This window comes from Biomphalaria glabrata, chromosome 15 (genome assembly GCF_947242115.1).
Source record: "Biomphalaria glabrata chromosome 15, xgBioGlab47.1, whole genome shotgun sequence".
In the NCBI taxonomy this organism is placed as follows: Eukaryota; Metazoa; Mollusca; class Gastropoda; family Planorbidae; genus Biomphalaria; species Biomphalaria glabrata.
Window position 1 is genome coordinate 29,788,787 of NC_074725.1, and position 26,232 is coordinate 29,815,018.

The window sequence follows — 26,232 nt, forward strand, 5'->3', positions numbered from 1 at the left end:
ATCTTATATCTCTTCTTTTCTAGTGCTATTAGAGTATAGAACGTGTTGCCTGATTCAGCCAGGAGAACCAATTACTAGATAGAATTGAAGTCATTGATCAACATACATGACTAGATTGACCTAGGAACACACATAGGACGTAATCATCTTCTTTAGTTTTGAAGTAACGTCTGTATTATATAAGATAAGATAAGATTTTACACGTTTATTCTTGTTTAAGTACTAGGTCTACATAAAGTTAGATTTCAGCGAATTTTTTTTTGCCCAGCTTTTAATTGTTGTTGTTGTTGTTTTTTGCTGATGTTGTTTGTATTTATAGCTGTTGGTTTGTTTGTTTGTTTTTAGATTTTGTTTGTGTTTATGTTTTGTTATTGACGTGGCAGTTTTTAGTTGTAAACAGCAATTGTTGAAAAAAACATCTTACAATACTATACTATAAATTAAAAAAAGATAAAAATGCATGTTAACTGTTGACAAGATGTATAACTCTACCAAAACTGGTTTGAACAATTTGGGGCAGGAGTTTAAAAAATATATTTTAAAAATAATTGGCCAAATTATTTCTATTTTTTTTTAACTTAAAGACAGACAATAGAACATGCTGAAGTGACAAAATGGATTGGTTTAGGGGTAGATTGTTTCTTAGAGAGGAGCAAGAGAGAGAGAGAGAGAGATGGGGGAGAGAGAGATGGGGGAGAGAGATGGGAGAGAGAGAGGGAGGAATGGAGAGATGGAAGGAAAGAGAGAGGGGAGGAGATAGAGGGGGGAGAGTGACGGCGAAAGAGAGTGAGAGAGAGATGGGGGAGAGAGAGGGAGGAATGGAGAGATGGAAGTAAAGAGAGAGAAAGAAAGAGAGGAGGAGATAGAGGGGGAGAGTGACGGCGAAAGAGAGTGAAAGAGAGATGGGGGAGAGAGAGGGAGGAATAGAGAGATGGAAGTAAAGAGAGAGAAAGAAAGAGATAGGGGAGGAGATAGATGGGGAGAGTGACGGCGAAAGAGAGTGAGAGAGAGACAAAGGGATTCAGAAAGGAAGGGAAAAGGATAAGAGAGAGAGGCTGGAGATAGAACGCGTTGGAAAAGAGAGGTGAAGACAGAGAAGGAGGTAAAAAGAGAGAAGGATGGAAAGAAAAAGAGAGAGAGAGAGAGAGGGGAAAGAGAGGAAGAGAGTGATGCGGTAGATGTGTGAGAAAGGGGGATGAGAGAGATACTGCGAGACAGACACAGAGCGACTGATACAAGAAAAAAAACAACAGAATCTAAACAGAGAAAAAGAGAGAGAGAGAGAGAAGGAAAGAAAGAGAGAGAAAAATGGGGTCATATCGAGAGAGACGTATACTCAAAAATAGATTTAGAGTGACAGAGAGAGACAAAAAGAGTGAGACAGCTAGGATCCTGTTTTCATTCTGTACTAGACAGAAAGCTACTATACAAACTTAGGGATCGCGTAAATAGCCAGCACAGTTTACATACACATTAATTGAACATACATTTACATCAATTTACAATTTCAAAGTAAATTTCACTGGCTCCCTTCACGCGAATACTTTTAACATCATAAATAACAACCGCACCCAGTCTATCTACTCCTCCCACCCCCCACACACAAAATTTTTCCACTCCCTCTCCGGAAGAATTTAGACCAGGGGTTCTCAACCTGTGGGTCGCGACCCCTTTGGGGGTCGATTGACGATTTCTCAGGGGTCGCCTAAGACCATCGAAAAATGAATTGTTTTTGTCCATTCTTCTATTGCTGTGTGTGTGTGCTCGGGGGGGGGGGGGGTCGCGGAAGAGTGAGGGTTGTAAAAAGGGGTCGCCGAGCCTAAAAGGTTGAGAACCGCTGATTTAGACCTAGTAAGAAAGTGACAATGAACTGAAGTCACTTCTGTCTCAAGATGAAAAATTAGCTAGTGTCTTAAAGACTCGGGGGAAAACAAGTTTCCAGTGGGATGAATAAAAAATACAAGGATGTGAACCTCAGATGTAACGGGCACACCGCTAGTACAACACATTCAGGGCCGGATTTAAGGTAGGGCTGGCGGGGCTACAGCCAATGAGGGTCTACACGGGAGGGGCCTCCACACAAGAGATAAAGGAAAACAAGAAAAACAAAAAAAACAAAACCGCTTTTAAAAAACAAAGCTTATATTAATAAAGTACGATTTCTTTCCGTTATTTACGATACTAAAAAAATAATTACCAATTGTTAAGTAATAAATTGTTTAATTTTTTACTGATTCTTGTGTTGCCAGTTAAGAAAAATAATTGTGCACAATTTCAGCTTAATCATAGATTGTGTCTTAGAGACATAACGTGTGCATACTTTTTACCATACAGAGAGAGAGAGAAAGAGAGAGAGAGAGAGAGAGAGAGAGAGTGAGATGATATAAGCTTTGTTTTTAAAAAATATGTTTAGCCGATGTTTGACGGGTCAGAAATTGCTAGTTTTTCCTTATCCTGACATTTTTTTTGTCCAAGTTTACCAACATTTTAAATCTTACGGTTGGCAACACTGCTGTGGTCAAGAAGTGTCCGCTTGTAAGGTACTCATAATGTATAATACCAGCCACGGATTTACGACAGCGCGTCAACCCAGACCAGTCGTTATAGAAGGCCTCAACACTGACCTGCAACGTCACAACCTGTGGGACGTTTAGACGACTAGCTCGTTGCCACGTCACAGTTGTGTGCGACGTCTACCCAGACCCCTACCCTCCACAAAACAAAGTGAATTTTTATGAAAGTGTTCGAGAACATTTAGCAGCCTTCATAAAAATCTTGCCCCGAGGGCCTCCACTTACTGAAAGCCGGCCCTGAACACATCGACCTGAGGAATTTCAGAAAGGAGGTTATACGAATTTAGATTTTTGCTGAAAATATGTTCTAGTGATATAATTTTGATCATTTAAATTCGGATCATTTAAACTTTACTGTCTGTCTGTCTGTCTGTCTGTCTATCTATCTATCTATCTATCTATCTATCTATCTATCTATCTATCTATCTATCTATCTATCTATCTATCTATCTATCTATCTATTTATCTATCTATCTATCATCGTCCACGATGTAATTGAGCCATGACTAAAAGGTATCTGGTGTTTCCTACAGGTACTTATTATGTTTCATTGTTGGTTAGGGTTAGGGTTAGTGGCTCATAGCGGAAGGTAAATTTATAATCCAATTACTGATTCTTATAAAAAAAAATTATTTTTAAAAAACTATAAGAAAATATAACCCTAATTATTAATATTTTATATTTTAGTTTGCTCCATTCAATATGCTACGTTTAGTTATATTGACATACGAAGGGGATGGATATCTATAAACAAATATTCATCCAGTTCTTTAGCGTTCATAATGCATAAATCAGTTCAATTTACGTCCGGAATTAAAAATGATTTTAGAGTAGGGCCATATTTAATAATAATAATAATTATAACTATAGACTAGCCCAACCCTTCCGCTGGACGATGGGGGATTGCAGCAGGCAGGGTTTGAACTCGAGACCATCAAATCGACAGCCCAGAGCACAAAACAGATTATTAAAAAAATATGTATTCATACACATTTAGAATAAGATAAATCTTATGGACTTACCTTCCCTTGAAAACGTGTCCTCCAAGACATTCTAATAACTCCTTCTTAGTCTCTTGTCGATCAAATTTATTTTTCTCTTATATATTATAAGACGTCTCCCGGCTAAAATCCGACTTTTCCGAATATAAAGAAATATCACATCAGTACACTACTTAGAATAACACTAAGCAATTTATTCCCAGGGACAAAAAAAACAACAAAAAAACAGGGTCAGTAAATAGATTTAACTTTTCCTTAAAGCAATTATCGGCGAGGTTGAATTTTAAGGTGTTTTCTTTTAAATCGCAGATGTGGGTAATTGGATGACATCAATTCCAGCTGAATTAAAACAAAGCAAAGAAATGAGATCCGAGTTTTCCCAGTGGCCTGTCCAATCTGTTGACAAATTAGAAGGCGAATGCTCTTCTGTATTACAATCCTTAGTGATGACTAACCTGAAAGACAAATCAAAACAAGGTAAATCCTTTACAACCTTTCAGGATATGGATCTAATTTTAGTAAAGCTCGCCTTTCAGACCCCGCTATCTATAGGGCAGATGACGTAAAGGTCATCTGTTTCTTTGACCAACGGTTAAAGAGCAGGGTGTCTTGTGGCCAGCACATCGCCCAACCGCCTTTACTTTCCCCAACTAAAGTCAGGTACCCTTTAGAGTTTGGTTGACTCAGGGGCGCCCGAAAAATCCCAAAATTCAAAATCTCAGTCTTCACCGAGATTCCAACCCATAACCCCAGGTTTGGAAGCCAAGCGCTCAATCACTCGGTCACCGCGACACTGGATTCTGTTTTAATAGGCCTGAGTGATTCGGTTAAAAGGTAACGAAACTCGAATCATTTCCTGATAGATCACCCATACACTTGAAGCATTCATCATCCAAATGATATAATTTTTTGAATAAAATGTTTTACATGTTTCGGATGTTCCTTCAGATTTTGACGATAATTATAGACTAGCCCATTCCTCCCGCAGGACGACGGGGGATTGCGGCAGGCAGGGTTGGAACTCAGACCATCAAATTGACAGTCCAGAGCAGAAAACACTCGACCAGGCAGCCATCCGGCCAGGCAGTCATCAAAAATAACACATTTCACTAAAAAAAATACATGATGTCAAAAACCAAAAGCTAAAACTGAAAATAATAAAAACAAAAAAGACAATTAGGCCTACCCTGTATCCCGCAGTCAGTCTCCCGCAGTCAGTCTCCCGCAGTCAGTCTCCCGCAGTCAGTCTCCCGCAGTCAGTATCCCGCAGTCAGTATCCCGCCTCTGCTATCACGTTTCCAGATTGTAAAAAAGTAAGCTTTCAAATGTCATTTCGACCTAGAACTATTGTTGTCAGACGTACATTTGAATAAAAAATCACTAATCACTTTACAAAACAACAACTTTAAGACCGCTAAACCTCCAATACGTCAAACTGGCTTACATGTAAAAAGCAAAGTAAAAAAAAAATTAATCCTTTTTTTTAAAGCAAAGCTTATCTAAGGGGAAGAACTCCGCACTTACAACTATACTCTCAAAAATGTTGAAGCTATTTCCCGTATACTATATCAAACTAAATAATTAATTACCTATAATTAAATTACTAATTGGTTAATTTTTTTATTCATGTTTCGTTAGGTACAATAAATAATTGTGTAAAGTTTCAATTTGACCAAAAAATGGGTGTGGGAGAAATGACGTGCTCAATTATCTAACAGGACGAAACCCGACATATTTAGCTGTATCTGTGAATACTGAGTGATTAATTTTTCTTGTTGGTATCAAACAAAACAATTACCAATAATTAATTAACTAATTGGTAATTTTGTTTATTGGCTTGTCTATGCCTATGAATAAATTGAGCAAGGTATCAGTTTGATTCGAAAAGCCCTCAGCTCAGCTCAGCTCAGACCCGTGGATGATATTGAACAATATAACACAATATAATACTAAAATTCAATATTGTACATGAGGATTTATACAGGAACCCATCAGTTCTGAAGCCAAGCCCTTCACCACTCAGTCACCTCACTTCTTTATCTATATATATAAAAGACTAATTTCACTTAGTTCAATAATTAGTAAGGACAGCAACTGGACACCAGACAGCTAGAGACATTGGATAAAATCAATCGTAAAGGCATTTTTAGAAAGAATGAGTAATCCCCCCTTTCTACCTGGTAATTCGCATGTCACTGATCAATTACTTTACCTGACACTAAGCCAGCGCATGGCACGGTGGTGTATGCAAATTGAAACAAATTAAACAACAATAAAAACTGAATTTACCGTCAACAGGAACTGTGTGAAAAACTGTGCTGTCTACACAATCACCCTACCACCCTTCGAAACATGATATGCCTATGCGTAGCTCGTTTCACGAAAGCCTAAAAAGACATGTTATGATTTGTTTCACCTGGGGCTTCAGTGTATTGTTTTATATTTCTCTGAAATTCTTAAAGTCAATAGTGAAAATCCAATCCTAGCACGATCTTTCAGTTCTACCACTTAGCTCAACAATATTCTAAACTGAACAAATAACCCTAATTGAACCAATATCCTTAATCTATCCAAAATCCTTCAGAGAGTCCATAAGTGAATCATTATCATTAAGAGAATCAATATCCTTAATTGAATCAAAATCCTTAAGAGAATCAATATCCTTAATTAAATCAATGTCCTTAAATGAGGAATGGAGAAAGACGGGCGACGAGTCTTGCATTAAGACCTATCTGCTCAAATCCTTTTTAAGATCCGTTTGTCTTTTCAGCTCTCGTGTTTGTGTTTGTAATGTTATCACAGCGCCTTGAGCCTACATCATGTTTGTTAACAGAGGTCGATAAATTGTATTATTATTAGTATTATTTTAAAAAAATTATCATCACCACACGAGACTAGCTTTTAATATCAAATAAACAAATATAAGCCAATAAAAATACCTTCTATTACGTACGCTTCCGTTATATAAAATTACATCCTTCTAGGTTTTATTTTCCAAGGAACTGAAAATCTATTGATCATTGATTATTGATATTTGCTTCTATATTCAATAAATCAAATTTTCGATTACACTTTTGGTTGTTGGTTAACACCGTATTTAACTTAAATGATACAACTCTCACGTCTGCTATCAAATTGGGCAGAGAAGTTCCGTGTTGTTACCTCTAGTATCTCAGTCTCGGGGGGTAAGGGGCCTCAATTTATACCAGTTCTAAAAATAATTTTCCGTGATCATGCATGACGCGCGAGATTTCCAGATATTGTTAACCGCCTGTTTGATTCTTTTTATTGCAAAATTTAACAGGTAAATAATTGTCTATTGTTGATGTTTTTGTTTGAATGTATATAATATAATATTTAAATATATATATATATATATATGTGTGGGTAAGATTATGGTTGGGAGGAGTTGTTTTGTTTAGAAAATAGTTGTGTATCTATTATAATTGTTTATTATAATTGATTGCTTAAGTGTGGACATAGCTGATATAATACTAAGAAAAATAACTAAATAAATGGGAGAGAAAGAGAGAGAGAGAGAGAGAGAGGGGCAGAGGGAGAGAGAGAGTGAAAGAAAGAGAGAGAGAGAGACAGAGAGAGACAGAGAGAGACAGAGAAAGACAAGAGAAGGAAATAGACAGAGAGAGACGGAGAAAGACACAGAGAGACAGAGAAAGACAGAGAGAGACAGAGAGAAAGACACAGAGAGACAAGGAGAGAGACATAGAGAGAGACAGATAGACAGAGAGAAAGACAGAAAGAGGAAAAGACAGAGAGAGACAGAGCTAGACAGAGAGAGACAGAGAAGAGACAGAGAAGAGACAGAGAGAGAAAGACACAGAGAGAGAGAGAGAGAGAGAGAGAAAGAGAGAAACATAGATACATAGACAGAGAGAGAGAGAAAAATAAAGAAGAAGAGACAGAGGGAGAGACAGAGAGACAGTGACAGAGAAAGAAAGACAGACAGAGACAGAGAGAGAGAGACAGAGAGCGACCCAGAAAGAGAAATAGAGAGAGAGTTAGAGAACGTGGAATAATGAGATAGAATGAAAGATAGGGAATGAGTGAGAGAGAGAGAGAAAGAGTGAGAAAAAGAACGCTACAAAAGAGTCCAACAGTGAAGTTTTATAAACAGAATTAAAAAGAAAATAATGTAGAACGAGGTAGTTTGATTGGATATCAAGAAAAGCATAAAAAGATAACAGGAACATACTGAGAAACAGACAGACAGAAAGATAACAGGAACATACTGAGAAACAGACAGAAAGACGACGTCCATCCTATACTCTAAGACCAGTAAGTCGACGGAAATAGAGATAACTTTTATAGTCTTGATAGTAGAGCTCGGTTACTAATAGACTACGTAGATAACCTGCTGAGTTTTGTAATGACTCTCTTAGACTGATGCTGTAGTGCTGCAAAGAAAATGATTTCACTAGTAAGGCAAGGTATGACAAAGATGTCATGAATGACAGGCCATGTCATAAAGCACACACACACACACGCACACACAAAGGGCGTGTCTGTTTGTCATACAATACGCCTTATAGATACACAATAAGATAGCGTCATCCTATTTGGTGGTGTAAATACTTCATAGTTGGGGGGGGGGGGAAGGAGGAGGGGGGAGGGAGTTAGACAATAAGAAGAAGAAGAGGAGTGGGCCATGATGGAGCCAAGTGGCCACCACAGACTAGACTTGTCTCTTTGAGGAGTGGGCCCTGATGGAGCCAAGTGACCACCACAGACTAGACTTGTCTCTGAGGAGTGGGCCATGATGGAGCCAAGTGGCCACCACAGACTAAACTTGTCTCTTTGAGGAGTGGGCCATGATGGAGCCAAGTGACCACCACAGACTAGATTAGTCTTTTAAAGGAGTGAGCCAAAATGGAGCCAAATGACCCCCACAGACTAAACTTGTCTCTTTGAGGAGTGGGCCATGATGAAGCCAAGTGACCACCACAGACTAGATTAGTCTTTTGAAGGAATGAGCCAAAATGGAGCCAAATGACCCCCCACAGACTAGATTTGTCTTTTAAAGAAGTGAGCCAAAATGGAGCCAAATGACCCCCACTGACTAAACTTGTCTCTTTTAGGAGTGTGCCAAGATGGAGCCATGTGACCACCACAGACTAGATTAGTCTTTTGAAGGAGTGAGCCAAAATGGAGCCACTTGGAGGAGTGGGCCAAGATGGAGCCAAGTGACCCCCCACAGACTAGATTTGTCTCTTGGAGGAGTGGGCCTAGATGGAGCCAAGTGATCCCCCACAGACTAGACATTTCTTCAAGGAAGAGCGGGCCAAAAGGAAAGCACATGACCATTTACAGAACAGCCCTTGCTCTTGGCATTGAAATCTGATAATTCGGTTTAGAAATCTAATAAGACTAAGACTAAGACTAAGACTAAGACTAAGACTGAGACTGAGACTAAGACTAAGACTAAGACTAAGACTAAGACTAAGACTAAGACCAAGACCAAGACCAAGACCAAGACCAAGACCAAGACTAAGACTAAGACTGCTTTATTGATCCTTACGGAAATTTGTTGTGATTATAAGTGGTCTTAAGATAAAGAAGCTACTTTGTATTCAATTGTAATCTTTAAAATATTTTCATTGCCCTTTAACTCTCTCCCCCCTCCCCGGCTTCTACATGGAAGATTGTCATGAATGGAGACTTACTTTAGACTTTAGAGTCTTCTTTTAAAAACAAAGTTATTTTTTTTTTCTAATTTAGTTGGTAACAGTAATCTTTCAATATGTCCCCCAGGACATTTATGTTGCCTATTTATTTCATGGAGACGGAGTGACTCGCCCAGAACCGAGATGCCTGGAGGAAGCTGGTTGCTGGCCTATGCCCCAGAAGGGACCACAGACAGAGATGAGAGATGATGATGTATTTCATAATTTCTCATAATTTGTTTTCTTTTATTTCTTCTTGAAATTTAGGTTCCATTACATTACCATCACATTTCTCTACATATATTTTCTCTCCCTATACTTTTTTTTTTTAACGAAATTTTTTATTTCTTAAAGAACGTCAATGGGATGTTGAAAATGAAAGTGCAAGCTAGGAGAAGATGACTCTGCATGAAAATCTTTAATTTATCATGCTTTAAAAAAACAACGAAATAAACATTGTCTTGAGAATGCTTTAGAAACAATATAAAAGCACTTCACCTTAGTTATAAAGGCTTAATACCTCAGTATTACAGCCCTCAGACAACGCCGTTTGCGCTGGCTTGAACATGTTCGCCGGATGGAGGACAAGCGCATCCCGAAAGTCATCCTCTATGGTCAACTCGCGACTGGCACAAGAAAAACTGGTCGCCCCCACCTCCGTTACACAGATGTAATAAAACGTGACCTCAAATCAGTGAACATCAATACTGACAATTGGGAAGACATAGCTTTAGACCGCACCAAATGGAGAGAGACAGTGACCAAGAAAGCTACGGACAGTGAAAGTACATGGGTCTCAGCTCAGGAAGAAAAACGTACAATCCGGAAAATGGCCAGCTCCTCTACCACCGAAGCAAAAGCCACCTTAACCTGCGCTATCTGTGGACGGGAGTGTCTCGCCAAAATAGGGCTCCACAGCCACATGAGGAAGTGTGCTCTGAGAGGAACCATAGTCGTTCTACGACTGAAGGAGGCCAATGAGATGAGATATCGTTAGAGCCGTTTTTGAGAGTCCAGGTTTCTCCACCCTCCAGGTTCAATAAATTCTGACTTCAATAGAGATATTGTAACAAACAAAAAGAGATCCAGTTCTACGACTGAAGGAGGCCAATGATGATACCTCAGTATTCGTTTTGGTAAACATACTGTTATCCCTTTATTCTACCTAGTTAACATATATTAAAAAGATAGTAGTAGTAGTAGTACCCTCTTCTTACAGGACCGTTTCAAAACCTCTACCTAGTTGGTTTCGAACATTGTTTACTTTAACTTTTTTTAACTTTTTAATCGCAAGGTCACAATCTAGTCACATCCACTAGCGGATCCAGAACTTTGGAGTGGGGGGGGGGGGCGATTTTTTTCCAAACCCTAACCCTATCGCCCAGTAAACCCTACAGCATACATGTATATGAGAATTTTAAAAAAAGCAGTGTTTCTCAACTTTCGGCGAAAAAAAATAAAAAAACAACAGTCATGCTGAGGCCTTTCTCTGGATAGCTTGAGGATCCGGGGGAATCTTGAAAGGCTCCCTAGTGGGGCTCGGGGCGAAGCCAAATCGTTTTCTAGGAATTTTTCACTGCAGAAACGCCTTCTCCTGACATCTACAGCTCATTATTCCTCCTATTAAAAAAGAACCTTTTGAATAATGTTTTACTTGAAAAATATTTTAATATGAATTTATAGGCCCTTACTACATTGCAAATAAAACGATTTGAAGATACCCCACATATTTAGATTAAGGCTTTGAGGATCGCCGCCGAAAAAGGGTGGGGAGGGGGGGATCGGCCGAGTTGGGGGGGGGACCGATCGCCCCTACCGCCCCCCCCCCTTTTGGATCCGCCAGTGGTCACATCACGCGCTGCGCAGTATTTTTTTATACGCCTCTTATCTATTGAACGTAGTCCCCACACGGTAAGATCTATATCCGTGTTGTCCTGATAACATTTTTGGGACTTGCCGGTTGGCCACACCTTGTTTAGCTCTCACCGAAAGAATATGGCGATTTATGATAGACAGTTATAAAAAATTACTATCTATTTAAAAAAAAAGTAAAGTTCCCTTTTAAGACCTTGCGATCTGTTAGGAAGAAGATGTAAAGGTCATCTGTTTCTTTGACCAACGGCTAACGAGCAGGGTATCATGTGACCATCCGCCTTTACTTTTTCCCCAAGTAATGTCAGGTGCCCATCAAAGTTGGGTGAACTCAGGTGCGCCCTAAAAATTCCGAAATTCAAAATCCCAGTCTTTGCCGAGATTCGAGCCCAGGACCCCAGGCTCGGAAGCCAAGCGCTTAACCACTCTTCCTCGCCCTAAGTCTGTCTCTGTACTGACTCCGATAAGTCAACAATAGGAGAAAACATGCAAGAACTATGAGATTAATTATACTGAATTTGAATTAATAGTGGATGAAACACATCAGTTTATAGTCTCTCTTGGACCTGTCCGTTGGAATTATAGTTTATACAGTTGAAATATTGATTGTTGGTCTTTTAATAAAAGCGGAAGCTGGGTGCCCTCTCTGTTTGTTTCATTTAGACATAGGAGCTAAATGTTTTTTAAGTTATTTAGTTTTTTAAATGAGTAAATATTAATTGTTAGTGGCATGCACTTTTTGGTAATATCTTCTCTTTATTTGTCATCTCCCTTTTCATTAATCTCTTCTCTTTTCATTTATCTCTTCTCTTTTCATTTATCTCTTTTCATTTATCTCTTTTCATTTATCTCTTCTCTTTTCATTTATCTCTTCTTTTTTCATGTATCTCTTTTCATGTATCTCTTTTCATTTATCTCTTCTCTTTTCATTTATCTCTTCTCTTTTCATTTATCTCTTCTCTTTTCATTTATCTCTTCTTTTTTATTTATCTCTTCTCTTTTCATTTATCTCTTCTCTTTTCGTTTATCTCTTCTCTTTTCATCTATCTCCTCTTTTCATTTATCCATTCTCTTTTCATTTATCTCTTCTCTTTTCATTTATCTCCTCTTTTCATTGATAGCTTCTCTTTAACTCTATATTTTCTCTTTTCATTACTCCCTTGTCTTTTCATTAATCTCTTGTCTTTTCATTAATCCCTTGTCTTTTCATTAATCTCTTGTCTTTTCATTAAAGACTTGTCTTTTCAATTATCTCTTGTCTTTTCATTAATCTCTTGTCTTTTTATTAATCCCTTGTCTTTTCATTAATCTCTTGTTTTTTTTATTAATCTCTTGTCTTTTCATTAATCTCTTGTTTTTTTTTATTAATCTCTTGTCTTTTCATTAATCTCTTGTTTTTTATTAATCTCTTGTCTTTTCATTAATCCCTTGTCTTTTCATTAATCGCTTGTCTTTTCATTAATCCCTTGTCTTTTCATTAATCTCTTGTCTTTTCATTAATCGCTTGTCTTTTCATTAATCTCTTGTCTTTTCATTAATCTCTTGTTTTTTCATTAATCTCTTGTCTTTTCATTAATCTCTTGTTTTTTCATTAATCTCTTGTTTTTTTTCATTGATAGCTTCTCTCTAAATGTATAGCTTCTCTTTTCAATTAATGGCTTCTCTTTTGATGGAATTCTTCTCTTTCTCGTCATTTCCCATTGCCATTATTGCATTGTACTGCCGTCACCATTCCCCCTTGACATCGTAAGGTCCACCTAGGAATGATTCTTTTCCTTCCTATCAACGTAATAGCAAGTTAAAAAGAAAAAAAAATTCAGAACTTTTGTGAATAAAACCTAGACGCATGAATATCTTTATTGTTTAGAGATAAAAAGACCTGCGACCCCTCTTGGGAGATCATTCTTAAACCTGATAATTCCAACAAGATTAGCAGCTAGGATTAAACTTAATTCGCGCTAGATCTTGTGAGATTTTTTCTAAAGTAATTATTAGATACAGTGCGAACGGGGGGTGGGGATGATTTTAAAAGAGGGAAATGGGGGATAGTTTTATCAGTCAGACTGTTGTAGTACATGATACATTATATCAACAAGTTACATGTAAAACAAGTTATATATATATATAACAAGCAAAAGAAAAAAGAGCACTTTGTTAGAAACAAAGCTTACTAAGGTACAGAACCGCTAATTACTGCCATTTATCTCAATATGGCAAGTTTAAGCTCCCTTTCTGCTTCATAAAACAGAATTAATTAATTAGGACTAATTGATTAACTAACTGGTTTTTTTTTTTTTATTGGTTCGTGCATTGCAATCAACTATGAATAATTATGTAAATTTTTAACTTGATCCGAGAATGGGAAGTGGGAGAATAAAAAACAGGACAAAACTTATAAGGGGATTAAATCCATATATACATACACATCTCTTATTAAGTTAATGATGTCGAAACACACATTTGTAAACGGACACTCCTTTTTTTCAACGTCAATAAACTAGGTCACGGAGGGGTCTGCGTCTCCACGTATAACGGGCGCGCTGTTCCTTAATCTTTAGGCTTGCTTTATTGATTGGGTCCTGGCAATTGCCGATTTGAGTTTCAGGAAGTAGATACTGAATGCCTTTCATTAAGTTTGTAAATAAATCGATGTTTACGCAATTGTAAAGCCGCCACGTGAAAATGCTGTATATACCAGTTATTTGAATGGTCTTAACTGGCGTCACGGTTTTAGAATCTGGACTAGATCTAGATCTAATTGATAAGGCCGTTATATCTTCCTGTTATTAATTTGTGGAATGGGGAAAATCCCTTTTATCGAAGCTGTTAATATTTTATAACCCTTAAACAGGATATAGTTTGTAGACAAATCTGTTTCTCTTTTGATATCAGAATTATCAGTATGACACAGTCAGAGGCGTAACTAAAATTACAAAATACGAGAAAGCGGCCCTTTTAAATAACTGATTCGTACAACGGATTCATTGACCCCCCCCCCCCCCAAAAAAAAAAAAGGGAATGAATGAATGAAAAAGAAAACATTAAAAATACTTTTGAAAAAAACATTAAAAAAAAACAACTTTAAGAAAGTGTAATTGTATCAATTTCTTCGGATCAGTCATGCAATTTGTACTTGATCGATACCGACTAAAATAAATCTATGCGATTAGAAATATTTGCATCAATTGGTTTTTTGTTTAGCGCTATTTCAAGTGAGACCTTTTACTTACAAAGACCGCATCCCAAATGAATAGATTAGAAACAGGGTTAACTCTTTCTCTCCGTAATTATTTACCACATTCTGATGGAATCAACGTTGGTATCGTCAGTTAGGAGAGAAAGAGTTAATACAGCGATTGGATCCCACGATGATCTAACTACTGAAAAAAAAAAAAAAACAACTCAAAATTAAATTCTATGGCCATATCACAAGGTATTTGGGGGGTTCGCAAAGACCTTCCTTCAGGGAACAGTACCAGGAAAAAGGAGAGGCAGACAGAGATAGCAATGGGAAAATAAAATCAAAGAATGGACAGGCCTGACATTGGAATGAATTTTATCCAAGGTAGAAAGGAATGGAGAAAGACGGAAAATAGATCTTGTGTGGCGCCCCAACGATTTGACCAACTAAGGGAGATAGGTAAAGGGAAGACAACGTAACAATCTTTGACTATGTTCTAACGATCGTTAAATGTAGGGCTATACATTAGGGGGTGGGCAAACTATGGTACACGAAGCTACATGCGGCACGCGGACACATTTGGGTATTAGGCGTATAAACAGATTATATTTTTTTAAAACAAGCAATAGAAAAAAATAATACTTTGGACGTCGACGCTTATCTAAGGAGAAATAACCTCTAATTACTGACATTTATCAGATGATTATAAGGTTTAGCTCCCTTTCTGTTATATAAAACAAATTTAATTAATAAGTACTAAATGATTAATCAATTGGTTAATTTTTTTTATTGATTCGTGTATTGTTATCGACTATGAATAATAATGCAAGATTTCAACTTGATCCGAGAATGGGAAGTGGGAGAATAAGCGGACTAAATCCATATATATACACATCTTTCATTAAATAGCATTGATTTCCCTTCATTTGAAATCAAACAGGTTAATTAATCACCAACTAGTAATTAAATAAGTGTTTAACTTTTATTTTTATTGATTCATGTCAGGTACAATGAATAAGTATGTCAGGTTTCAATTTGATCCGACAATTGGAAATGGGAGAAAAAAACATGTTCAAACTTTTGACCAGACAGACAAACAGACAGAGTGAGTTGATATAAGCTTTGTCATTATATTAACTTCCCTCCTTTCGGCTTGTACTCTGAATTCAGATGATTGCACACACATGTGTTCTGGAGTTTCAATTTTATGGCAGTTCACATTTCTGCTAGCATCAGAACGGTGTACTGCTTCTTTCATTCTGTTTATCGATTAGAATATAGCGAAATAGTCGGTTATGCTGACTGTAACTATCGCTGAGAAGGATTGATTCATGCATCTTGTCTCCGAGACTATCTGAGCCGCTATTCTGTAACGATGTGACCGGACCAACACGGTGTTTGCATTGGGAGAGGGAACTTTGACTGCATCACCCTGGTATGCAAAAATTACTTAAAATAAGATCATCTGGCGTCATTCCGACGCATTGGGCGGTATTTATGGAATGTGTGTGTGTGTGGGTTTCTATGGTGATGGTATGAAGACGCTAGCAATTGGTTGTGAATGATGCAACATAGGTGGCATTGTCATCACTTAATTTTTTCGTTAGGGGAGACGACTCCAGAACGTGAAGGTTGTGCTATTGTAGTGATTTTATTAAATATATTATTACGAAAGTCTACTACATTTATTTTAGTTTGATCACAAGGTAATTTTTGTTTATATTCTAAATAAAGTGTTAATTAGTTTGTTCTCAAAAGTAAGCTATGTAAGGGAGGCGTGGTCGAGAGGCTAAGTACGATTGAACTTGGCTTGGCTACCTATGAAGGGGGCTCGAGGTTCGACACCCGACTCGAGCAGAGTTGTGTTTACTGAGCGCCTAAAGGCAGCACGGAAAACCTTCTCCCAGATAGCCGCCCCCCCCCCCCCAACTGGTCCACAAATGAGATTGGACATAAGCGCTCTAAGCATGCTATAAGCTTTTATATAGCGCTACTTTCATGCTTATAGCATGCTCAGAGCGCTTTGGTCCTATCTCATTTGTGGACCTGTGGAGTGGAGGGGGTATCTAGGAGTTGGTTTTCCATGCTGCCTTTAGGCGCTCAGTAAACACTATACATCACGGTTTAGTTGACCAGCAGTTTGGTGCTACAAGTCAACGACCGGTAACATCAGGCGCAAACTGTCTCCATAATGATCTGACACTGGCAATGTCTCAATGGCATCCTCCCCCCCTCCCTCCTCCCACCTAGTGTCCGCTTCTCTGAGGTCCTCTATGAAAGTGTCGCGCCTAGTTATAAGAGGACTTCGCTGTTTGCACTTTCCTCGTGTTGGCCGTCCATGTCATCGCAACTCTTGGTATGCCCGTAATTCACTCTGTAGTAGGACATGTCCCCTCAAACCTCATGCGACGCTCGTTCGCTGCCCCATTAAGCGGTCGAGTCCCTGTTTGGCGCGGGATATTTTTTGTTTTGTTTGAGATCCTATAACTGGCTCCTAAAATCCGTCTTAGTCATTTTTTTGCTAGGTCTGGTATGCAGACAAGAGTGCTTTTGTTCTTGTAGTTTTGTGTTTTGTTACGTGACCTAGATTGAGTGATACGTTTGTTGTTACTTCTGTTTAGGTGGCTAGGAGAGAACTTTAAAAAGAACAACCACATCTCGTCACATTAACACACACACACACTCTCTCACACACACAAACATTCACACCGCGAGGATTGTGACCTCTTGCATTTCTTTTTCAACCAGAAAAAAAAGCTAGATTTTCACAGTGAATATTACTAATTAAAAAAACAAAAAAACATTTTCACTATAAATAGTTTTAAAAAATTTTAAATTATATTATTTGATACTTTTAAATAAAAATTAATAATTCAAATATTTTTTTTGAATGACCCTAAATTGGGCTGCTGTTTGAGTCTTATTAACAGCTCTGAAAGTATTTCGAGTTTTTATTGTAACATTGTTGATTTTAGGTAATTTTTTAATTTAGATAATTATCATTCACCGTTTTTAAAATAAGTTTTAAAGTCAGGTAATTTTATAATTTAGATAATTATCATTCACCGTTTTTAAAATAAGTTTTAAAGTCAGGTAATTTTATAATTTTGATAATTATCATTCACCGTTTCTAAAATAAGTTTTAAAGTCGTATAACGAAAGTCTAATGCTTTCTGAATTATCCAAACAGGTACATATTAAACATACGCATTAAACGGGTGGCCTTATTAGTTAAGATAACTGTTGGCTAAAGATAAAGTTGCCATGAGTGGTAAAGCGCGTAGCTTCCAAACTGGAAGAAAAAATATAAACTTCATTTTTTTTTTCATTCCTGACTTATGCTAAATTATCAGACCAGAATAAAAACAAAAATAAATTTTAAAAAGTCGCAAGAGATGGGTTACAGTTAGTCTGCAATGTGAATTAGTATAGTCCACGACACATAGGTTGAAAATCTCCATTGCCCCTGGACAGAATCAGACTTGACTTAACACCCCTTGCATTTGCTTATAGTATCCATAGCCCAGTGGCGTAGCTAGGGTGGTGGGAAGTGGTGGTAAAAACTCAAAAGTAACCCCGGCCTCCACTTAAGGGGGACCCTCAAATGAATGTCCCATTTTTTAAATACAAATTACATTAGATATTACGCCACTGTAATGCAATATAGCTATTCACGTGGAGTGAAAAGCATTGATTTAGATGATTAAATACATGCCCTTGTTGCACAGAAAGCACGACTTCAGGGGTATGAATTGTGCATTATTTCGCCAATATACAAAGGCATTATTCATAAAGAGTCTAAAAGATTATTTTTTTTTAAATTTTACTTATATACCGGTACTGTACTAATTTGATTTTAGACTCAGATATTTATTAAGTACATTATCTCATGTCATGATATCGAATTTCAAAATGCAGGGGTCCCTAAAAAGATCAAGCCCCACGGGACCCCAAATCCCAAGCTACATCACTCCTATGGTTATGTTAGATGACATGCCGATGTTCTCTTGTTTAGACCCCAATATGTAAATATTGTTGGATTATAGATCTACGCTGATAGTAAGGGAATATTATTATTAGGGTTTTATGTTATAATATTATCTTATGTGGGTGTGGGTTGAAAGGTCAATGATAAGGAAGCCACGAGGAAGACGACACATTCATTGCTGTAAAGGAGTGTCTGCGGTAATGAAAGCCATTGACCTGGGAGGGAGGAGAATAGAGCCAGGCAGACGACAAGTCGAGCAGACGACAAGCCAGGACAGTTGACATCTTGAAAGATCAAGGGATGACGATTACATAACGTAGTGTCCTTGGGCGTGTGCTAGATTGATTGACATTTGGGGTTTCATGACACAGAAAAAAAGCTATTCGAACATTTTTCCCGCGCGAATTTTCTATGTCGTCTGCCTGAATGCGGGTCGCGCTGACAATTAAAACTTTGGTATATTTGGTATATGGAGGCTGAGTGGCTGAGTGGTAAGGCTCTTGGCTTCCGAATCTCGTGAAGACTAGAATTTTGAATTTCAGGATCTTTAGGGCGTTTCTGAGACCACCCAGGTCTAGTGGGTACCTGACATTATCTGGGAAAAAGTAAAGGCGGTTGGTCGTTGTGCTGGCCACACGTCACCCTCATTAACCGTACTGTAATAATTTTCAAATCTGATGAAACATCCGAAACATGTAAAGCATTTGTAAACGAATTCATTACATTATAATTTCCTAGCCCAGATCTTCAGCAGGACAACTGGGGATGGAGCGGCAAGTGTTGAGGGTCTGAGATATTGAGACCATTAAAACACTGCAGTACGTAATGCAGACATTTGCATGTTCACTTAGAAGCGTTTATGCCATTTTTTTTTTGTTTTTATTGTGGTACAAATGTTTTAGCTTAAAAAGCTGAAAACATTACCCCATGTCAGATGTTTCAATTTCAAACTAGCCGAGACCAGGTCTTCAAATGTGAAGGAAACGTTGGCGTTCTTCGACACGCGCCAGTAAACACGCACTCACTGTTGTTTATTTTGATTGATCGTCTTTACCTGATTGTCTCCCTTATTGAGTCATACACATTATTTATCTTTACATGGTTGTTTCCCCCTTTGAGTCATGCGTCTTAAAGATAAACTGCGACTGCAGGGCTGGGTGTGCTTATACGTGAGGAGGGGACAATGTAGATAAAAAGAATCACACCATTGGGTCACGTTTATAACGGTTTATTTAGGTGTTGTTTTTTTTTACAATTCAGCTTCCGGACATTGATTAGAAAAGAACATTTTTTAAGCTCAAACATTTACACCATAATGAGAACAATAAAAATAATATTATAAAAAAGAAATTTAAATAACTGATAGGGCGTCATAAACATCAGAAATCAATATAACTTCCATGCTTTAAGAAAATTAATCGTTAATATTACAAACCCTATCCAACGGACGATATTTATATTTAACATATAGAAATATCCGCTTGACGAAAATATTTACTAAAAAGCAAGGTACCCATGGTCCTGGGATCAGGAATATGACTTTGGCCGCCCCCAACGAGGTTGAGTGTGATCAAAAACAAATTGCGCTATCCAGAGTGTTTCTGCATTTTAAAAAGTTATTTTAATGCAAATTCTATATTTTTGTTATCAGAAAAATAATATCGAAAAATTCCAGCCCGGTGCTTAGTAAAATTATCTTAAAATTTTATACATTTAAAGTTTTAAATTTTTTTTTTACAAATGTCTATATTTTATCTGTTCATTTGGGTCTGGGCGCAGCAGTGAGAGAGTTAATGTGAAGAATACAGTGGAAGATATAGGGAAGAGTCTCCTTAAAAAAAACTATGCGGCCCGTGACACGAGTATTGGACATTTATTTTACCCTCGGGCAGAATATGGTTGGGCATCACTGTGCTATAACATTCACGAAACAAAAGACATTCAGAAACATGTTTACCAATATCATTTTAAGGATAGTGACTAGACATAGTTTAAACAAAAATGATTAGGTCAGCGTCGCTATGATTCTATAGCCCGAGGCACTCATATTAAGATTATGGAATCCAAACTATTGCTGTTAATGCTTTAAATTTTAAAGTATAATAGTGTAATAGATGTAAGCGATGCAATTTAATAAGTTAAGAAGGGAAATTCTGAAACGAAGATTGATGTTAATTTACAGGTGATATCAGGACACCACAAACAAGTAACAGTATTGGTTTACAAATCTTGCTGACTGTGTTCATTGTCACTACGTTATACACACTTCCACATTTAATGAGGTTATGTCCAGTCCCCCCCCCCCTCATGTGGGGCAACGGTGAGTTGGAGACCCAAGGGTTCTCCGAAAAGTGGATAGCGCTGGACACCAACTCGAGGGTTAGTCGGGATCTCCTGGTTCCCGGCTGATTCACATGTTTCTCTTTGGGCAAAGACTGGACTGACTGGTGCGGGCTGTGTCGGACTGAATCAGGTGATTGCAGATGTCCAAATGGTTCGAGGCAAGTACGCCCCTTTTATGAACCATGTGACCCGAGAAAGGCTTTTATCTCGTGGCCAGGATGAGAAATTGGCTCTTCACCGATCTCTCTGTCAGGAGGCCCCCGTCGACTAAGTGATTCATTTATTCACACCCGTCTTGGCATGTTGTACGTTCTTCCGAACCTCTGCATGAATTCCTCCTTTCATGTGTGGCCGGAAGCTCAAGCCCCAGGTGGGGGCCATCCTTATGCCTATGCTGTCCCATCGTACCACGCGTATGGGCCCCTTTGGGAAACGGGCTGATGTGGGTTTCGAACTGGTTTAGCGAGCCTTTTTTACATCCCTACCACGTGTAATGTACCCTCGCTAAAGGGTACATGTGGTAGCCCACTGGGAGCTATGTTAGCTGCCTTACTTAGCCTATCCACTTTCCCGGGCGGACGCTTCCACCGGAGGCGCCATGCTGAGGCGACGGTAGCTGGAATTCCTCCGGTCTGTAATCACCAGGGGGGCTGCTGTACTTTCACTATTCTTTCTAATCCTGGTGTATCCATTACGCTTCGTTTATTCTTTCTACCCATGGGGATCTCTCCAGTGCCTCTTTTCCCAAACTGTTAGTGTCGATTTTATCCACATAGGCGGAAATCAGGTTTCCCAAAATATCTCATGTAAGCATTTCGTCCACATCCAGTGATAATAGTGCGCTGATTTGCACCTTATTGACCAGTGCAACGCAGTTACAACACTCTTTAATGTGTATATTGACCAGAGAGAGAGAGAGAGAGAGTACTTTGGTACTGAGTACAAAAAAAAATGTATTATGGGTAAACATTATGGGGCTTAATTCAGACCAAGTCTTTCAATATTACCTTGAAATATATCGAGTAGTTTATTATTTAAGTGTCATAGTGAGGACTACTTTCTTTGCTTGATTACAATGCTTTATATGAACTCACTCGGTCTGTTTATGTTTATTTGGCTGTCTGTCTTTTTGGTACAAAATTTGTAAAAGTTATTTATCTCAGTTCCAATTCTCGGGTCGAGTTGAAACTTTGCGCAAATTAAGTAATTGATTAATGGTAATTAATAACAATGGTTTTATTTAGATAAAGGGAATTAAATCTTACGGCATTGAGATATGTGGATATAAATATGCAGTTCTTTCCATTGTATAAGCTTTGTTTTTAAAAAAGTATTTTTATATTTTGCATGTTTGAAGGTCTCATGTGTCAGATTCAAAAAATAACCCAGAAGTTCCTTCTCTATCTAAAAGTCATCCCTAGGTAGTTCTGTCCAACCTTAAATATATTTTCGAGAGTTGGTGATTCTCAGGATCTGTTTGACAAGATATTTCACCGCGAGTTCTGCATTTATCTAAGAGCAATTTTTAGTAGACGACAGACCAAAGCGCTTTCTATTTGACAAGTCTCCCATCAATCAGAAATCTGAAGAAAGAATTTTGTTTTCACTACCAAGCTGTTATGTGAGAGATAGAATCTTTTTTGTCGTATTTAAGTGCTTGTAGATTGTTTTAGATACACACAATCTGTCGCTGTACTTGTAGATGAAAGATAAAATAACATGGTTAATGGTGGGTGTTTTAACGCCCTCATTCTAACAGGTAAACAGAATTCGGGGCAATCTTGTATGCCCCTGGGGCAACACAGTGTAGCAGTCATTCGTAGTCATTCAATGGTCTACTACATTTTGTGTGAAGGCTCATAGCAATATTAATACTAGTGTCGTAGCCACTTCTCAGTTTGGGCACCCTGGTTTAAGTGAATACATTTTAAATGTGGATAACTTTGATCTGTCGATAGGACAGGTACTATGTGTCTCTTTAATGTAAACATAAGCGGAGAAAAAGAAGGCATTCTTATGAAGTGGGTTGTCCGAGATATTTGTACCAAACTTGTCTAACAGAAAGGCAGATGTATGAATCGATGAATGGATTGATTGGTGAATGGATCGATGTATGGTTGGATGGATTGATGGATGAATGGATCGATGGATGATTGGATGGATTGATGGACAGATGGGGTTGAGGTACCCATGTCCTTTGATATTCCGGTAACTCCCAAATGGGAAGCGTGGTCGAGAGGCTAAGTGCGCTTAACTTGGCTACCTAGAAGGGGGCTCGAGGTTCGACACCCGACTCGGGCAAAGTTGTGTTTACTGAGCGCCTAAATGCAGCACGGAAAACCAACTCCTAGATACCCCCTCCCCACCACTGGTCCACAAATGAGATTGGACCAAAGCGCTCTGAGCATGCTATAAGCATGAAAGTAGCGCTATATAAAAGCTATAAATATATATATAAATATAAATGTTGTTTTGGCTTATTGGAAGAAGACAGTGAAGATGATAAAGTTTTGATGACTTCACTAACTATAGAGAGGATATTGACATTAGTGAGACTGGTGATTGACGGCGGATGTATTTGGACACGTTCTTTCTCCAACACCCAATCTCGAATAAATTTGAAAATTCGCACTATTATTTCGAGTACCTGATAAAAAAAAGGATCGATTTAAAAAAAAATAGTTAATTAACTATTGGTAATTACTGTTTTTTTTTTTTTTTTGGTATCCAACAAGGGAAAGAAATTGTATTTGAACCCTGAGTTTGATATCAAGCCGTACCACATTTTTCATGCATTTAAAAATTACGCTAACATTTAGAAAGATATTCCTTTCTGCACCACCCCTTCATTTTCCCCGACAGGTCCAGACAAGTGATTGGATCATAGTGCATTGATAAAGCATGACATTGCGCTAAACAAAAACAATTTGTAAAAATAGCTCTAGTCCTACAGATTTATTATTGTTAGTCTAGAATCTCTAGACCTATTACTTCTAGACTGAGCGCCTAAAGGCAGCACGGAAAACCAACTCCCAGATACCCCCCCCCCACACACACACACACTGGTCCACAAATGAGATTTGACGAAAGCGCTCTGAGCATGCTATAAGCATGAAAGTAGCGCTATATAAAAGCTATAAATATATTAAAAATTTAATTACATGACTGACAAAATTACGAGGCTACTTGGTCGTGCGGTTTTCGCGCTGGACTGTCGTTTGGATTTATCGATGGTACCGGGTTCAAACCCTGCCCGCTCCCAACCCCCGTCGTCCTGCAGGAGATTTGGACTAGGAAGTAAGCTATCTTCAACTCTGAAGGAACATCCGAAACATGTCAAACAAACAAACAATAAGCTTTGTTTTGTTGTTGTTTTTTTATTAAATATTTTTTTAATAATTTTCTCCTTTGATATATAACAGGGAAGTTCTTTAATGTAGGCCTATTACAGTTGAAATCTAGATCAAGATCAAGATCTACTTACTCTGCTAAGCCTGATGAAGGCGGTGTTCAATAATCCAAATCAGAAACTCAACACAACTAATCAATATGTCCAGGAAATACTTGTGCATTCACAGAAGCCGCACTTACGTGGACTGGTCTACCTGCAGTGAGGATAAACAATTAGTGAGCTCAGGTGACAAGGAAAAAAAAAACAACAGTCACATAAAAAGAATTCTATTAACGCACGCCTGTTTATTTATTTATTTTTTTACTACTAAGATACAGCGACTACGTCTGAGAGTCTTCGTATTGTGTGTGTGTGTCTTAATGAAAGATAGGTCCTTAAAAAAAACCTAACTTATAATGAGAAATCTATGAATGCAGGTATAGATGTGTGTGTATGTGTGTGTGAGAGAAGGAGATGGGGGAGGAGGTAGGTGGACACGTGACGTGTCATTCAGCGACACACTGTTGACAATGCATTACTCATGGGACAATCAAAACATGGCTGACATAATTGGGGAAGGGGCGATGAGTGGTCAAGTCGGAACCAGGCTCGAGAAATTGGTGTCCTGGTCACTCCAGGCATAAGTCATGTCCATTATTAATTATTTTAATGTCAATTTTCACACATACCTGCCAATTGGAAAGCGTTTTAGGCCATGGAAGGGATAGATGGAAATGGATGATCGCCGAGCGAGTGAGAACGTCCTCTTTTCGCACCAGACACTCTTACCTTCAGCCGGTTTTATTTTCAATAGAATGTTATGTATGTGTGTGTATGTATTTGTGTGTATGCATTTGTGTGTATGCATTTGTGTGTATGTATTTGTGTGTATGTAATTGTGTATGCAATTGTGTATGTAATTGTGTGTATGTATTTGTGTATATGTGTATGTGCGTATGTGTTTATATGTATTTTTGTGTGTATGTATTTGTGCGTATGTGTTTGTGTGTATGTATTTGTGTTTATGTATCTGTGTTAATGTATTTGTCTGTATGTATTTGTATATGTGTTTATGTGTATGTATTTGTGCGTATGTATTTGTGTGTATGTGTTTGTGTATATGTATTTGTTTGGTGTAAACATTTTCTTGTTTGATTTACGCATATAATCTCAGTCTTAGACTTAAATACTTCAGCGCCCATTTGCGCAGTGGGCGCCTAGGTCTCCATAGAATTTGGTCTCCAGGAATGTCTGCAGTCAGCTGGTGTCCGATGCCCTAAGGTTCCTCCATTAAGGTGTGTCACGTCCGCTGCCCTGAGGTCCTCCATAAAGATGTGTTGGGTCCGCTTCCCTGAGGTCCTCTATAAAGGTGTGTTGCGTCCACTGTCCTGAAGTCCTCCATAAAGGTGTGTTGAGTCCGCTGCCCTGAGGTCCTCCATTAAGGTGTGTCACGTCCCATGCCCTGAGGTCCTCCATAAAGATGTGTTGGGTCCGCTTCCCCGAGGTCCTCTATAAAGGTGTGTTGCGTCCACTGTCCTGAAGTCCTCCATAAAGGTGTGTTGCGTCTTCTGCCCTAAGGTCCTCCATAAAGGTGTGTCGCCGCACACTGAAACAAGTTAAAAGAATCTTGACACACTATCATCTAGCCATTACATACGTTTCTTTCCGATGCCACACATATGAGACCCAAATAGAAGCCCCCTTGTTGAATAGAGGCACAGAAGACGGAAAGAAATGTTTGTTTGTTTGTAAAATGTTTGACATGTTTCGGATGTTCCTTCAGAGTTGAAGATAATTTACTTCCTAGTCCAAACCTCCCGCAGGACGACGGGGGATGGGAGCGGGCAGGATTTGAACCCTCGACCATCGATAAATCCGAACGACAGTGCAGCGCGCAAATCTCACGACCAGGCAGCCATCCAACTTACATAGACCCTCAGCGAACTACGGCTTTGTCTGCATTACTATTGGAAAAATAATCAGGTCACGAATACACGCGTAATAAGTAAAGACAGTTATGGAAATTGTTTCGCCTCTTCTAATAACAGCATTTTTTATGAAACCTGGAATTTATTTAGTGATTTATTTTATCTGGAAAAAAAAGAGTCGGGAGAGAGAGGGAGATAGAAAAAAAGAAAGAGAGAGACGGAGAGAGTTTGGAAAGGAGAGAGAGACAAAGAGAGACAGAGAGAGAGAGAGCTT

General features: G+C 38.4%; 1 protein-coding gene across 3 annotated transcripts in view; it reads right to left on the reverse strand.

Moving 5' to 3' along the window:
- The window catches only part of LOC106078955 (uncharacterized), a 59,862-nt gene extending 35,605 nt beyond the window's left edge, over positions 1-24,257 (reverse strand). The window contains exons 1-2 of one of the 3 annotated variants that reach the window (XM_056012576.1): positions 24,124-24,257; positions 3,596-4,029 (exon numbers count right to left, since the gene is read on the reverse strand). In XM_056012576.1, coding sequence (XP_055868551.1) covers positions 3,596-3,625 — 30 coding nt within the window. In that variant the 5' untranslated portion in view covers positions 3,626-4,029; positions 24,124-24,257. Of the gene's footprint in view, positions 1-3,595; positions 4,030-5,863; positions 6,473-6,513; positions 6,732-24,123 lie in introns of those variants that run through there. The other 2 variants (XM_056012574.1, XM_056012575.1) reach the window with 2 other exon arrangements.
- Between the last annotated feature and the right edge of the window lie 1,975 nt (positions 24,258-26,232).